General features: G+C 36.7%; 1 protein-coding gene across 2 annotated transcripts in view; it reads left to right on the top strand.

The window, feature by feature from the left end:
* Positions 1-1700: 1700 nt before the first annotated feature.
* GABRA4 (gamma-aminobutyric acid type A receptor subunit alpha4) overlaps positions 1701-17591 on the top strand; it is an 80213-nt gene continuing 64322 nt past the window's right edge. The window contains exons 1-3 of one of the 2 annotated variants that reach the window (XM_074272361.1): positions 1701-1798; positions 2439-2577; positions 2972-3090. In XM_074272361.1, the coding sequence (XP_074128462.1) occupies positions 1741-1798; positions 2439-2577; positions 2972-3090 (316 nt within the window). In that variant the 5' untranslated portion in view covers positions 1701-1740. Of the gene's footprint in view, positions 1799-2278; positions 2578-2971; positions 3091-17591 lie in introns of those variants that run through there. The other variant, XM_074272363.1, reaches the window with a different exon arrangement.

Here is a 17591-nt window from a genome sequence, read left to right as displayed (position 1 = left end):
AGGTGATAGTGTCCCCTGGCAAACCTTATCTGAGGTATTATATTCAATTCTTGGCTTGTTTAAGGAATTTGATTCCACAGGCAACCAGGATAATGAATGGCCTTTAGTCAAATGAGCATTGATTGAAGAAATTGAGCATGTAAGGTCTGGGGAAGACTCATGCAGGATGTAATGACTTCTTCAAGTATGAGAGTTTCTTTTATGAGAAGGAGAAAGACCTTTTGTTTGTTCTGTTTTGGCTCTAGTGAGCAGAACCTGCAGCAATTAGTGAAAATTGCAAAGAAGCCAATTTAGGCCTTATGTCAGGGAAAACAAACAAACAAACAAAGGAACACCTTGCTAACAGTTAAAGTCCCCTTAAAGTGAAAAGAGTAGCTCAGGGAGGTGGTGGCCACCCATTTGTCAGATTTATTAGAGTTCTTTTGCATATGAGTTGGTTGAAATTGTTGCTTAAGTTTCCTCAAATTTGGTACTTTGTGATAAAGATTCAATAGAACAAAAAGGAGTATAGAAATTAAGTGAAAGGATGGAAATGGCTTCTAAAAGGACATCTGATAGATTGCTATAACTAAAAAACTACACCTCTATCCTCAGAGAATATTCCGTATTTTTTCTAGTTTATTTTTCATTTCCTTAGCTTTCTCGATACAGGGGTTTAGCAAAAATACATTGACATTTGGCTTGTTATAAAATAAAATATTGAATAATATTTTGAGAAAATAAGTAAAATATAATCAAATTTCAAGCAGATGGCAATTCGGAACATTTGAGCCATGGAAGGAAGACTGAAGCAACTAACCAATCTACAATTCTTTTAAGACAGTCTGGCAACTTCTTCATTAGACTGGGTTTGAATTTTCACATTGAAATTCATCATTTCTATTCAATAAACATTTATGGATTGCCTATTGTGTGTGAGAATCTACAAAACAGGATTTCTAGTAAAATCTCTTCAGATTTTGGGGGGAGAGTGGGAGATGGGGATTGGGAGGGATTGTTTGCACTTTAGGCTCTCCTACCCAATGAGATGAAAGACCAGGCTCTGACTGAACGTGTTTCTACATCTACCTACAAAAGCCCCTTAAACAGGGCACATTAATTGGGGCATGATCCCAAAGACTTTGCATCATGAAAATTATTTGGGTCATCAAATCAGGCTTCACCTTAGGAAAAGCAACACATGCATAAGCAAAGGAGGAAGCCACAGGACCTCTTCCCTTTTCTCTTTTTTCTTTCTGTTCTTGATGTTTACAGCAAATCAGAGCAATTAACTATTTTCTATAGATTTGGGTGGCTGTGGACTTTATTTTTAGCCCAGCAGCCACAGGGCCATTGAAACCCTCCTGCTCTTCCGGCTCCTCGTTTTCCCTTACCTAGTTTTAAATCAGAGAGCAAACAGAAGCAACACACTAGCAGAGCAGGTATTCGTTTTATTTCCGCTTTATTTTTAAACTTTCGAGAGCAGTTAGAATCTAGCTTCGTCTTTTTTCCCCCCTTCTTTTTTAGAGAATCAAACTGAAGGGGAGGTCTGAAAGCAGCCGTGCGTCATTCTGGGAGAGGGTTGCAAAGAAGTCAAAGTAATTTTCAGTAGGCGTCCCCTTTCATGTGCCTCCGGAGGCCCCCGGGCCCGGGGGTTGGACTGGGGGGTGGTGATGGTGGAAGTCACGGTGGGGGAGGGACGGGAAGGATGGAAGGAGAAAGCAGGGGAGGGGAGGAGAATGAGCGAAGGAATTAAGTTTTATGGAAGCGCTTCTCTTAGCGGGAGAGAGCGGAGCTGGAGGCTGTCTGCTAGCCAGAGGTTGGGGTCCGTTCCGTGGGATTTAACCCCTTCGCCGCTCCTGGCTCCTCACCCCTCTCCCCGAATTTTTGGAGACTGGGGATCCTTAGTTTCGGTCCCTGAATCTTCTCCGTTGATTTGGTTTCGGGGGGGGGATGAAGCGGAGGAGGGGGGAATTGGGGGAAACAGAAGGACCCCGCCCCCCGTCCCCCTTTTTTTTGCCCTGAGAAAGAAAGAGGAGTCCTCAGATACCCTACGTTTCCTTGGCCAAATCCAAACCGAGCTCTTGGGGGAAGAGGAGCGATGGAGGTGTGTGTGGGGGTGGGATGGGGGTGGGATGAGAGAAGCGCTTAGAATAGGGCTGGGGGTGGACGCCGTTCCCCTTCTTGCTGCCCAGAGTTGAAGGTTCAGGCAAACTTGCACAGGCTGGACCGTGGGGGGAAGGAGTGGGAGGTGGGCACCGAGCTGTCCCCGCTTCAGCTTTTTCTCCTGCGATAGAAATCGGGTCCTGCTTCCCCCCCAGCCCCCCGCCGCGCGCACACTGGCTCCTCCTGGGATGAGCGCGCCGGGGGAGTGTGGCACAGGGTGAGTGTGAGCGCGAGTGTGCGTGTGTGCCCGCGCGGTGCCAACCGCTGGGTGATCTCTCCGCTCCCCGGACTAGGCATCTGCGAGACGGAAAACGTGAACAGGCTTAAAGTATGGCATGTTGCAAAGATGGTTTCTACCAAGAAGGAGCCAGGAACTACGATGTCCTCCGGGGTCAGTTTTACCCTCTTGCACTTCCTGTGCCTGGCGGCTTGGTGAGTACTCCCCAGAGGCCCGGGGGCGTGGGGGGCGGGGGGCCCTGCCGGCCGGCCCCCTCCCGCGCGCCCCCCGTGCGCTGGGGACTCCGGCCGGGCTGGCTTGGGACGCGGGGAAGGGGCTGGGGAGGAGAGAGCCTGGGTGTGCAGGTGGGGAGGGGGACAGGGAGGGAGGGAGAGCGCCCTGGCTGACCGTCGTCTTTTCTCCCCATCCCTCCTTGGATCAATTTCCCTCCTCCCCTCTCCCTCTCCCTCCTCCCACCCCCAGCCTCTCCCAGGGATGCTTCAGGTGAAGGGCTTTGACCCTTGAAAACCAATTGAGCATCCCCCCCCCAATTCTGATCTTCTGTCTTTCCTACATTTCGCATGTTTTCTTGTTGATTTTGTGGTGCAGTTTAAACGAACCCCCAGGAGATATCAAAAAGGAGGAGAAATTGCGTCCAGAGAATTTCACCCGCATCCTGGACAGTTTACTCGATGGTTATGACAACAGACTGCGTCCTGGATTTGGGGGTATGAATGATTTCAAACCCGCAAGTGTGTCCTGTCCCCCCTGTGTGTCACTCTCTACGTCTGCCTGTCTGTCTGTCTTTGGGGATATCAGGAGGTACGCTTCTTATGCAAATATAAATCTGTCTCTGTCCGGACCCTGTCGTCTGTCTTCCTTGTCTCTATGATAATTATGTTATAAATACCACCCCCTCCCTTTCCTGCCCTCTCCCGCCTCACTTCTCCCCAGTTGCCTTCTCTTTCTTTCCTAGCACCCAGGATCCCTTAGTCTAAGTGGGTGAGAGACTAGGGAAATGCAAAAAGAAGAAGAAGAACACGGTATCTCAGTTCTAAATCCGCTAAGGTAACGAGTTTGGAGGTACTCTCTGCCTTGAAATTGAGGAGGACCCATATTCCTCCTACCTGAACACTTCAAAAAGCTTCACCTGTTGTCTTTTCATTAGAACATAATTAGTAGGTGTGTTCCACGCTGGTCAGATATGAAGGGAAGCACATGTTCTTCAGTTAGTTTGGGGGTTTCTTTCTTCTGGGTGTATCTGGTTCTCTTGTACATTTTAGGAGTCTTCTGGGCTCCATTATTAATCTGTTCACCAAATATTTATTGAGCACGAGCTGTGTGCACTTTGCTAGATTCTATGGGAGATGGGAAATTGGCTACTTTCAAGGACTTTCTAATTTATTAGTAGGAAAAAAAAAGGTTTGAGAACACTGAAATGTAAGAATTTTAGAGTAGGGAGAGAGTACGTCCCTACAGGATGATCAGAGAGGTTATTATAGCACAACTATAGAATCTCAATATTGAGGGGTACTTTAGAACCAACTCTTACCCCATCAGGATAAAGATCAGGATTCACTACTATGATATACTCAACAAGTGGTCATCTAGCCTTTTCTGGATGTCCTCTAGTGAAGAGAGAACACTGCGATGTCCTATTTAACTTCTGCTTAGCTCTAATTGTAAGGAAATCCTTTCTTTTATCAAACCCAATTTTGCATATTTTTAAATATTTTAAAAATATTTTTTCCTTTGCTCCTAATTTTGTCTTCCAAAGTCAAACAGTATGTCTAATTCTATTTTTTATATACGCTTTCAACTATTGGGGACAGCTTATCATATCCCACTAGGTCTTCTTTTTCTGCATTAAACTCTCAATTCTTTTAATCTTATATTAAGGATTTTCACTCTACTTACCTCATTCTGTATGCTCCAAAGTTTATCTTTCCTAAATGAGGTCTCTAGAACTAAAGCCAAATTTCCAGATAGGATTTAATCAGATCAGACTACAGTAGTCCTGCACATTTGCTTTGAAGGATGTCATGTCACACTGTTGACTTATTAAGTTTGTAGTTCATTTTCATCTGAATTAGAATGTAACTATTTTGTAATTGTGACATTGATTTTTTGAACCTATGGTGACACTTTACATTTAGTCCCTTTTAAATTCTAATTGAATTCAATCTAATGTTCAATTCTTTTGAGATCCTGGGATGGATTAGGTTGGGAAATCAAAAAGGGCTTTGTGAATGCTTTCAGGAACTGCTAATAATACAGCTGGGTTGAGACAAAGAATTCATGATGGAGAGTGATATGAAATAATGCTGGAAAAGTAGGTTGGAGGTGGCTTTTGAGCTCAGCTTTAAGGATAGACTTTTGAGAGCTGAAGCTTAGAGAAAACAGAACATTGAGAAGGTGGTCCTAGGCAGGGAAAATAACAATAGCAAGGTCAGAAAGTAATCTGTATTGGTAGAACTTTAGTTCAGATTTATTCATATTTGGGAGTAATGGGACTAGGAGTTTGAACTGTCCTCTCATAAGCAACAGGGAACCACTGAACATTTGTTACCCAGGTTTTTTTCTTTCATTTGATCAAAGTCCAAAGGCTGTTAACTTCATTAAAGGGACCTAAGAAATAATATAGTCTAATTACATTTTACAAATGAGGAACTACTTCTACTTTTGTCCAAGGTAGACAGCATCAATGTGAATCCACCTTTTCTGACTCCAGAGCTTGTGTTATTTTCTAATGCAAATGATTTATATTAGTTAGTTCCCCTAAGGAAACAAAGAAACAAAAGCAAGTGTATTTGAGTGCTATGACTTTTCTACTGAGATATAGTTCCCTGAACAGTGAGTACCTTGATTTTATGTACAATCATAGAATGTTGGAGTGGGAAGGAATCTTTAAAATAATCTCTTCCAACCCCCTCATTTTATAAATGAAGAAACTGAAATCCTTGGAGGTTAACTGACTTGCCAAATGCCATGTAGGTAGAAAGCAGCATAGTTGGGAATTGAGGGCAGCCACTCAAACTCAAGTTCTGTGCTCTTTCCACCAAACTGCAATAATAATTTTTCAATTAATTAGAAACATATTTTTAAAAATATATCATTTGCTCTATTAAGAGTTTTCCTAATTTCCTGAGTAATTCTCCCTCTTGAGTCAGTAAACTGTTAGTAATTTAAATAAGCAATGAACTTTAAACTCTCCTTAAATCATTCTGGGCATGGAAAATGTGGCCAACTGCAATATTGTAATTCAAAAGGGGACGATACTTTTGACTTTAACTCAATATAATATAGTATCCATATTTGGAAAATTTTTACAGGGTGAAATTTCCTTCCCATTACTTTGAGCATTAGCAGTTGATTAATCATTAAATAGTTACCATACAAATCAAACTTTCCCCTTTGTCTTCTAGTTCATGCTAATAAATATTTATTGTATAAAGTGATTCATAATTTGGAAGTCAGCTGCCCATTGGGATATGGAGAGTACTCTAGGTATCACAGAGGGTAATTCATACCAAAAGAAAACATGTGGGCTTTCATGATGCTAATGTTGTGTTCCCCTAAAAGTCAAGAGAAAATTCAATATTAAAGACAAGTCTTCGTTTGTTTCCTTCTCTCAAATGCACTCCTTTAAGGGATATTTTGACTTTTTAAAGATGAAATATAAAATACTTGGTTTTTGCTAATACACAGAAATGAATAAGGAAAGATTTACTTTCTGGCTCTGCTAACTCACTAAGAGATAAATCATTTTTATGCCTTTGCTTAAACATTTTTTTAATGTTCTTTTTAAAATAAAAGTTAAAATGGAAGCTTAATCAATCAGCAAGCATTTAATTTGGATCTTGGTTGACAGAATGCTCATTAGACTAGGCAGGGGTTTGAATAGATTTGGAACCTAAATAGACTGTTTTTTTGTTTGTGGAAGGGAAAGGAAATAATTTTTTTTGCTACCTCCTGCCTTCTGCCTTACTCCCTAACCTTCCATGTTTCCATCTTTTTCTCCTTATCCCAGTCATTTTTGGAATACAAGATTTTTTTTTGGTGGGGGAGGAGGGAAGGGAAAGAGGAAATTAAGGGAAAAAAAAAAACTTCAGAGGGAAATATGGAAGGGACCTTCTGAACAGATTTTCATCTGTTCCACAGTGGAATAAAATTAAAGCCTTCTAAAAAAGAAATTTAGAATGACTCTGTACCTTTTTCCACCTATATACCACAAGCCCTGATTTAGAAACTACTTATGTGCCTAAAGGAAGCTTGGCTTATAATTATCCAATCACTTATTGGGTGATACAGTAAATGAAATACAACCTAAAATATCTGGATCTTTTGGGACCAGATGTGACTGGGATATAGGAAATCATTCCGAACCTTTTCTGTGGAAAGAATGTTGGATCTGGTAGCAGAGGCTCTGCATTCGAATTTCATCTCTGCTCCTTACTTTGTATCCTAGCCAAATTACTTTTCCTCTCTAAAATCAGCTTCATCTCTAAAATGAGAGTGTTGCACTAGATGACCCATAAGGTCCTTTTCAATTCTCTGATTTCATGATCCCGTAATTTCATCTCCCTGGACATTTTTTACGGATCTTTTGAATTAGGGAAGGAGGTGACATGAGTCACATTTTCAAGCAGACATTAGCTTAGATTCTAAGCTCCTGCAGATTAATTTCCAAGGCAGTTTATATGAATTGCCAAACTCATTTGAACAAACCTTATTTGAAATTGCCCATTTAAAATGGCAAAAATTTGCAACTTTCATCAAAATGAATCATGATGTATGTGATATGATTGCTCAGTTCTGCAAAATTAAGAGATCCAGAAACCAATCACAAAACCTTAAAAGGTGAAAATTGTTGGTATTATTTTTCAAATGTATCAAGAGCTTATCTTCCATGCATTTTCCATCCCCTACTCCCCAAAATCTTTAAACTGCAATACTTTGCTTGAGAAAAAGAATTATTTCAGTATGTAGCATATTATTTCTAATGACAATAGCTTATCATTTACATAGTGCTTTAAGATTTACAGAGCTCTGTGCAAATATTATGACTTTTTGCTCTTAACAACCTTGGGAGATAGATGGGATTATTATCTCATTTTAAAGATGAGAAAATTGAGATAAACAGACATCAAATGACTTGCTTAGTAAGGTGACACAGATATTTAATGCCTGGTGGTGGACTTAAACTTAGCTTTTACTGACTCCAGATTCAATTCTCTATCTACTACAATTTTTAGGTGGAGAGAGAGAGAGAGAGAGAGAGAGAGAGAGAGAGAGAGAGAGAGAGAGAGAGAGAGAGAGTAAGTGTATGTGTGTGTGTGTGTGTGTGTGTGTGTGTGTGTGTGTGAGAAATACTTAAAGCTTCAGGTTTATCAGTATTATCCTGGGTTAAAAAAAAAGTTGGACCTGGTAATACCCTAATATTGGTACAATTAGAACACTTTCAATATTTTGTAAATTACTTAGAGATAAAGGACATATATATTTTGCCCATCATGGTAATACATAGAAAATGCTGTTAAATAGTATTGATAGTTTCATTATTAGACACATTTACTAAATAAGATACTTTCTTACTGAGCCTATTAAACTCTTCAATCTGAATTCATGTGCCATTAAACCTAATGGTTATTTTATTTGGTTTAGGGGGCTTGACAATTTAAAGCGAATTTGTGTTCCTAAGGAATAAAAAGAGTGAATTTATTACTCTTACCTAATCTTACATTCTACCCAGTCTTGACACCCAAACAAAGCCCTCTGAAAATGTTACATTTACATACAAGAACTCCATAAAAAATGTTAGCTTTGGCTTAATTCTACCCAAATAGACTTTATATTTCAGGATTTCAAGTGTGTTCATTTGCAACTTACAAAAGGTAAGGAGCCTTTTCTTGAAATTTTTGCTGGTCTACCTAGGAGTTCACTCTTTGAACCAATACTAATAGGTGATCCTCTGAATTGTGGGACATTGATATGTTAGAAATATTGCCAAAGAATTTTTGAGACAAATCTAAGGGTCTAGGTGCCCTGGCTGTGGAAAGGAGTTTCTAGGAGCCTGAAATATAATATGTGCTTTGTGAATTTTTATTTCATTTTTCAAAATTGGGAAGAAAACCATTCATTGTAGTTCTGTAACATCAGTGGAGAGATTTCTGTTCTTCAATTTGCAATGATAAGGGCTTCAGAAATAGAGTTGGAGAAAGACTATCAAAAAGACAACATTTTGCCAGTTCTAAGGGCCAAAATAAAATAGTAAGTTGTCAGAAATGGACACATCTCCATTGTTTGTATAAAAACTCAAATAGAAATGAATGGGCAAAACCACAAATTGACAATTTTTGCTGCCTCATGTTGTTATTTATTTTGTTAAATGTTTTTTTCATTACATTTTAATCTGGCTCAGTCATGGAGCTGGCCCTCTTGAGTATGACACTTTTGGTTTACTCTGTTCATATTTACCTTTAAGTATATGGGTTACTACTTCCTATTGTAATTTATGATTGTTTGCTCTGGGGAGTAATCTTCCCTACTCCACCCCCTCTTTTTAAAGGCTCAATATGATAAAATGGAAAGATCAATGGCTTATGAAATCAGAAAATGTAAATTCAATCTGAGTTCCACCAATTGTTTGTTATGACTGGGTGAGTTACTGAATCTTAGCCTCTGAGAGAGACCACACCTAGGACTTTTTATTTATCATTACATCAAACTGTATCACTCATCTTTTCTTCACTGTATACATTTGGGGAGTAGAGGAAGCCAGAAGAGGAATAGTTCTTGTATAGAACAGTGTAAAGTCCCACTATGTCAAGAATACTTGTTCTTCCAGTGCTGATGTCATGAAAATGGAAATCCCAATCTATAAGGTTGTATGGCAGATGGAGGTTTCTAGCCTGAAAGATTCCCCAAAAAAGGAGATAGCTCTAGTTGGAATAAGCTTGGCTGAGAGAAAGGCTATCTGAGAAAGAGTAGGAGTGGAAAAACCAGAGTCCTTTAGAGACTAATCCATATCCCACTAAATTTTCATCCCATTTGGAGTAAAAACATTGTTTCTTTGTAGGAGTTGTGTCTTCCTGATGCAGTATGCTGTAAAAAAGGCTCTTTTTATGTTCTGGTGCAGAAAATTATGGAGATTACATTAAATGTCATCTTTTATTAATCATATTCAATATTAATTGATTGGTTTCATGTTTCTATTTTCTGCATCTCAAAAATGAGTCCTAGAAGGCTCTAAATTATAAACATAGAGTGACATCATGCAAGAACCATTACATGATGAATATTTTTTCACACCATTCAACTTAACTAAGTGGTTATTGTGTTTGATATACTGTGCCAAACCATTTTAAGAGGTATTAAGTAAAAGACGTGGTCCCCTTTCTTAAAAAAAATTATAATGTAGTAGGAGACTATTATTCTTAACTCTATTAGGACAATTAATGCATAACTTGTATCTATGGGATGAAATGGAGCATAGTAAATTATTTTCTGATGTTGGAGTCAAAAAGACATGAATTAGAAATCTGCCTCTGACAAAACTATCTGACCTAGGACGAGACCTTTAATCTTTTTATGGCTCAGGTATCTCTTTAGGATTGACATAAATTAAAGATAATTCAAAGTTTCTATTGGCAGAATAATTTTCAATACTAATGAAATCTTGTATCGTCTTATAAAATTTAAAACTATAAATATGTGAATTATTAATATTGTTGCTTAATTCATACTTTATAGTTAATTATAAATAAAATAATCTATTATTTACAAAATCATTTTTAGAATCCTAGAAGGAATAAAAATGATATAAGTTCGAGAGTTTGATATGTAACATTAGGCAGATTTAGAAATTCCCATGCTTCCTTGAAATGTTTAATGGATAATATAGTCTATATTATTGGAACTGGAAGATAATTTAGGAAGATCATAGGTTTAAGCTATCATTTATTGGGGGGGGGTGGGCTGCAGGGAGAAGTTAGGTTCCTTTCTCCTACAAACACAAATCTACTTGACCTGCCTTCCCACCCATTTATGTTTGCTTAGAATTATATGAAAACAAAGTTTCATGAGATAAATTTATATATATATATATATATAATATATATAATAAAAATATATATACACACATACATATATACGTATATATACTATATATATACATATGCACACATATCTGAGTGTCTAGATATATACAAACACATACACTTATATAAAAATGTATATACATGTATATTTCTCTCTTTAGATCCAGAAGCTACCAAATTCTCAGCCTCATAAGAAAGCCAATTGCTATCAGATGTACGTATGTGTATGTATATGTGTATATGTATAAATATATACACACATATGTATATATATGCATGACATATACATACATACATACACACATACAAAAATACATACATTTGCTCTGTGATATATCACAGAGCAAATTTTTACCATTAAGAGACTTTCATTAAAAAGATGAAGAACTCAGCATTCTGGTAGCTAATTTGAACTACAAGCAGCCTTAACTAAATCTTTCTGAGCTTCATCCTGGTTCACACTGAAGCAATTACTGCTGAAAAATGTATTTTTTAGATAGACTTGGAATTCAGTAGGTGGAGTTACTGATGTAGCTCAATGACTCAATTGCTTCAGCTTCTTTTCCACCCATAGTTATATAAGTTAAGCTTTCATGCAGTGAGGGCATATAGGGAGACTCAACCATAGCACTTTTTCTTTTGGCATTCAAAAGCTGGGGATTGTACTTGATCATTGTGTTTTGTTTGTTTTTCACAGTGCATTTATTGTGTATTTTGAAGGCTTTTGTTTGCTATACTTAGTAGGACACCCCCCACGTTTACATCAAAAGACAATCTCTTTGATATGTACAATTTCAGGAGTATTTCTTGACATCTGTGAACAGCTAAGTTTTATAAAAAAAGATTGCTCACATGAAAATCAGCACTCTCCATTACTTTTTGGATTATATAAATTCTTTGAGAAGCTTAAAAAAGTGGGCTTTAGTAGCTTGTATTTAATAACTCATAAGATCAAGAATGATAAACCTCTAAGACCAGATTTGTATATATGATCCACTGAAAGCACTCCCAGCTTAGGAAGGAAACTAGTTGCTACTAAAAAATAGTATGGTGACATGTGGAATTTGTCACATCAATTTTGTGATAGTTGTCACAATATCTTCCTGCTGAATTGTGCTAAACTTGTTCTAGACAATAAAATCAAGGATTTAAATAAAAAGAGAGACTATTTAGTCTAATCCCTCCATTTTGCAGATGAAGAAATTGAGGCACAGGAAAATTAAGTGAGTAGCCTGAAGTCACAAGTAGGGAAGGATTTCAGATGTGTACTTGTGAAATTGACTTTTTGAACCCAAATTTGAGAGTTTAAACAAAATTTCATTCTTTATGTTTATAGCTTTATACATGAGCACAGTACCTGTCACATAGTATACCTTTATTTAATAAATACATTTTGATGATTTGATTGATTGATCTTAATTCCAAAACTCTTTCTGTTCAAGATCTTTTTGGATCCCAACTTTGCTATATACGATATTAGCTGTCTCTTCTAGCTTTATGACACTTGCAGATTTGATTGGATGCTTTTATCCAAATCATAAATAAAATGTTAACTAGCTGAGGGTCAAGCAGAGATCCTCGGGGTCTCCATTGAAGACCCCCCCAACCATGTTAACACTGAACTATTAATAGCTCTTTGATCTAGTCATACAACTAGATCTGAATTAGTAAAATCATGTAATCATCGAGTAAACATCTCTGTATACCAGCTAAAAAATTAATGCACAGCATAAAGTTCCCTAGTCACTGGATAGTTGCTACCATACATTTCATTTTCTGTACAAAACTGACCTCATGTCCCAGTCCTGATATCCATCAAAATCCCCAAACTGATTTCAGTAATGCTCTGATAGCTACATAAAGCCTTTGGAGTGAATTATATGTGGCTAAACATAGCTTTTTGAGTTGTCTCTTACTGTGACTCAGCTAGCAACACGGAGCAGAAAGGCTTGATTTTATACTGTGCTTATTCCATGTCTCATTTATTTGGATCAGTTGAAGATATTTGTAGAGCACTTAGCACAGGTGTAGCACATAGTAAGTGCTTTTTCTTTTTCCTCCTGTCCTAAGAGGTGTTACCCATGTAACACTAGGAATAAGTGCTAAGGAATCAGAATCCTTCTGTTCTGTTCCCAATTCTCCCCTGTCCTACATATACAATCTTGGGCAAAATGTTTGCATCCCTAAGTTATAGTTTTCTTGCTGGGAGAGCAGGATAAGAAAACTTCCCTTGCCCAGGGAAATCTAGGATCCTATGATCCAGCTTCAACAGGGTCATTTTGAGGATCATGTGAGATGATGTAGGTGGAAATGTTTTGAAAATGATAAAATTTAATACAAATAAAAGACATGGTTATATCATCCCTTAGGAATCTCGTCACTAGCCTGATTTTCTAAAAGAATAGGTTATGATATTTTGGTCTCAGTCTTGCTTCAAGCTGCTAGACTATATTTGAAATTATCTTTAGGTCATATTTGGTTTCCTTTTGAAAGTTGGTCATTTTGAAGAGAGAAAAACTCCTTTCAACTTCAAGACTGATATGAAGGTAGAGGCCCAGGTGGGAACATAGAGGAAGTCTAGAGAGGGGAGAGGTTATAACTAAAGGCCAAAATTGGTGAGATGAAGGCTACCAAAGGCGTTTTAACCTGCTTTTGATCATTGGAAAACCTGCTTTTTCTTATGAAAATAGGAATTTTGTATTGATGTTAATTAGTCATATTTTCAGAGGTATGTGTTTGTTATAAATAAGGGATTGGAGAAAGTTGCTTTGTCATTTTACAAACTGTCCTGTGAAAAGGTAAACATGGATAGTTATCTTTGATAACTTAGATGCAGGGATATTTGACAAATTATATAGCTGATTAGAACATTCATGTAATTCATAGCTTGAATATGCTATGTGTGAAATAATTTTTAAATCTCAACTTTATTTGCAAATATGTGCTACTTGACTCCCCAGAAACCATTTCTCATAACAAAGCATTTAAAAAGAAGAAGAAAAAAAAATCATTTCAGCAGAATAACAAAGCTAGCTTTTACATAGCACTTTGAAGATATGATTTCATTTTGTCCTCTTAATAGTCCTGGGAAATATTCTTATCTCCATTTACAGAGGAAGGAATTGAGGCAGATTGAGGTGAAGGGACTTGCCCAGTAGCACATAGCTAATAAGTATATGGGATATGATTTGAAATTAGGTCTTCCTGAGCATAAATCTAGCACTATGTTCACTCTATCACCTAGCTTCCCAAAACTAAACATTCTATCAGTTGGGTCTTTTTATATATATATATATATATATATATATATATATATATATATATATACATATATATAATATTTACATTCATGATCTCCCACTTCTGCAAAAAAAGATTGAAAAGTCTATTTTCTTTTCTCTTTTTCAATACTGCTCTTGATCATGGTAATTACACAGTTTCCCTTCTCCCTCTGGCTCACCTCAGCCCCTATGTCCTTTTTAATTACATTTTATATATTTACAATGTAGTAGTTATTGCATATATTATTTTGCTGATTCTTCTTATTTTACTTCATACCCCTTACTACAAATCTTTCTATATTTCTCAATGTTGAGTAATGGATAAATCAATCATTTATTAAATTTTTACTACATGCAAAGCACTATTCTAATTACTGGAGCTGTCCATTCCAAAGCAAAGCCGTTTTTGCTGTCAAAGTGCTCACATTTTATAACAAGGGAATTGACACACCTGGAAGATTTCAGCTGCAAATCATATAGAAAGGTCCCATGTATCTTAGGGTGCAGCAGCAAAGCAGAAAGCAATGATTCTTTTTGTTTGATAAAGATCACAACAGTTATTGATGTTGACAATATTTTTGAATGCCAAGGACTTTGGTGGCAAGAATATTCTGTCCTGGATCCTTTGTAGCTGTGGCTATGGTACTTGCAGGAACAATCACCAGGCTGCATCTCCACAGAATAATGGCATAAGAAAGGGCATGGAGACATTTCTATTGCCAGAGTTCTTGGTTCAGGGGCCTGGGTTCTCTCCATCAGTGTCTTGAGAGATGTTTTCCAGGGTGATGGGGGTGTCCTGACTTACCTGGCTCATGCTACCTCCTGTTTCTCTCTCTAGGATCCTTGATACTTTATTCTTTACATTTAGCTTTTTATAGTGCAGTGACACTTCATTTTAATGCATGGGAGTTTTAATTAGCCCTTTTCCAATTAATAAGCATTTACATTGTTCATAGTTCTTTGCTAGTTTCACAAGTACAATTATAAAGATTTTATGGATTAAAAAAAACTATTGAATTAAAAAAAATACCTTTGACTTCCTTGGACTATATGTCTAGCAGTGAGATTTTTAAGTCAAAAGGTGTTGACATTCTAGTTATTCTTTTAATATTATTGCAAATTGCTTTCTAGAATGGTTTGATCAATTCATAGTTCTACCAACACTATATTTGTGTTACTGTCTTTTCACAACCCCCTCACCATTTATTCCTAGCTGTTGTTATCTTTGACAATTTGCTGAGTGGGAGATGAAACCTCAGATTAAAAACAAAACAAAAAGCAATCTTTTGGAACAATCCTTTTTGTGGTTGTATAGTTTGTGATTCTGCCTTTGAGACTATTTGTTTATATGCTTTCATTGGGGAATGGATTTTTAATCATGGATTTGTGTTAGTTCTCTATATATTTTGAATATTATTACTTTGTCAAAATATCGAATGCTAAGAATTTTCCCCAAATGAATAGCTTATTTTATAAATTATCATGTTACTGTTTTCATGAAAAATCCTTTCAATGTCACATAATTAAAATATATTTTTTTCCTTTTGAAATAGATTTGATCTTTCCTTTGATTAAGAATTCTCCCCATATTCCTATATGTAAATGGTACTTTTTCTGATTCTCTCAAAATTTTTTTAATGGTGTAGCATTTAACATTTATATTGTATACTCATTATGAATTTATTATGGTACAATTATATATGGTATCAGATACTTAATTTAATTTGTGCTAAACAAATAGTTATTCCATTGGTTCTTTTTCAAATAGGAAGTTGTTTCCTAAATAATTTATTCACTGATTTAGCAAATCCTAGGTTATTATTGAATTAAATTAATTCTGATTCTTTTTTATATATTGTGTTTCACTAATTTACTTTTATATTATTCTACTCAGTACCAAAGAGTCTTGATTTTAGCTCATTTGTAGTGTCATTTGAAGTCTGGAAGTGCTATTTTCTTTTCATTGCTACCTCTTTGATTATTTCAGTTGTGAATTTAGATCTTTTATCTTTTCATATGATTGTAAGCTTTAACTCTATAAAATATTATCTTGATGTTTTAATTATCTTGGTAATTTAATGCATGATATTAAAACTGTAACTTAATTTAGGAGGATCATAAATTTCATTGTATTTGTAGCCCACCCCTGAATGAATAACCCTCCAGTCAGATATTTATCAACCATCTGTTATGTGCCAAGGACTGTGCTCAGTGCTGTTATTTGAATTATTCTTAAAATGCCTTGTAATCATTTCTATAAAAAGTCTTTTATATAAGTTTCGAGTGTACTTTGCTAGATGGACTTCTTGATGTTTTTGTGCATTTTGTAGTTTTTTTTTTTTTGTACAAAAATAAGAAGTTTTAAAAGTTTTTTTCTTTAAATAATCAAGGTCTCATGCATGTGCATATCCTAGCAGCTTTCTCAACTTACAATGTGGAGAAATTGAAAAGAATCCTTGTGGGAGACTTGTAGGTGGGAAGTGCCTTGGGGAGACTGTAGAGTTTGAGTAGGCATTCCATTACTAGTTCCAGTTGGCTAATCACTTGGTGCAGAGGAGGTTCTTTGATTGGCTGCAGAAACAAGAGTTCTATTGACTTTAGTCACCTTCTTTTTGCTTCCCTGTTTCATTCAGTCACTCCTTAGCTTATAGTATCTGTAGAGATTTGATGCTCCATGGGAAAAGATCTTAAGGCTCTCTTTTTCTTCAGACCAAGAATTGGTCTGTGGTTCATGATCTCTGTGATTTATTCTGTTTTGATTTGTTTTTCCTATTCCACGTGAAAAGATCCACAGGATCTTTTTAGTTTCAAAAGTTTAGAGGGCAACTCAGAATCCTAATTTTCCAGGGCACAAAGAGCTTTTAGCATCCTGGCAGTTACAGGGCTGGTTTTACAGTTCTCCCAGTATTAATGCTTCAAGATGCAGGGGCTAGCCTTCTAGATCCAACCCAAATCTGTTCATGAATTTGATGGGAACAATGATATAAAAGAAATGAGATCTCTTAACCCTACATCCTAGCACTTCTCCAGAGAAGAGACTACATAGGGATGAACATTCCTCTGAGATACAGGGGCAAATATTAATACTTTGTTCTTGCTTAACAGGGAGGAATATCTCTAGTTAAATTCCCTATTCCTTGGCCCTGCTTACTATTCACTTTTTTTTTTCCTGTGATAGCACTGAAAGCATGCTTACCAGATCTGTAGATAATTAAACGCTTTGAAGGATAGCTGATCTATGGTATGAAAGTTAACCATATTGATTAATCAATTAATATGTACCAGCCATGTGTCAAGAATTGGAAATACAACATAGCCCTTACCCTCAAAGAGTTCATGTTTGAAGGAAGATAATGTGAAAAGGACTCATTAGTAGATGGGATCCTCCTTCAGAAGATGGGTTTTGAATTTAGTTAAAAAAAGAATCCAGGGGAACACAGAGGTAGAGGTGAGGGGACAGAATATTTTATGTATAGGACAGGGATTGCAAAAGTACAGCCATAGACAATGGAGTGGGTAAAATGTTTGAGGAGTTCACTATTTCATAGTAAAGATCTATGAGATGATGGTGGTACTCTTGATAGTAATAGTGAAGTTCAGACTAGAGTGGGGTTTGGAGGGAAATAATGAGTCCTGTTTTGGACATGTTGATCTTAAGATACCTATGAGAATTCAAGTTTGTGCAATGTAAGTGGCAGTTAGAGACAAATGGTTGTAACTCAGGAGAGAGACTAGTCCTGGATATATAGATTTTGGAATTTTATCTGTATAGAGATTATAATCAAATCCATGGAGCTGATGGGATCACCAAGTGAAAACATCAGGATTCAAAAAGTTCCGACAAGCTAA

Source organism: Sminthopsis crassicaudata, chromosome 6 (assembly GCF_048593235.1).
Source record: "Sminthopsis crassicaudata isolate SCR6 chromosome 6, ASM4859323v1, whole genome shotgun sequence".
Taxonomy (NCBI): Eukaryota; Metazoa; Chordata; class Mammalia; order Dasyuromorphia; family Dasyuridae; genus Sminthopsis; species Sminthopsis crassicaudata.
The sequence above is the reverse complement of the archived record's forward strand: the minus strand, read 5'-3'. Positions and strand labels throughout refer to the sequence as shown.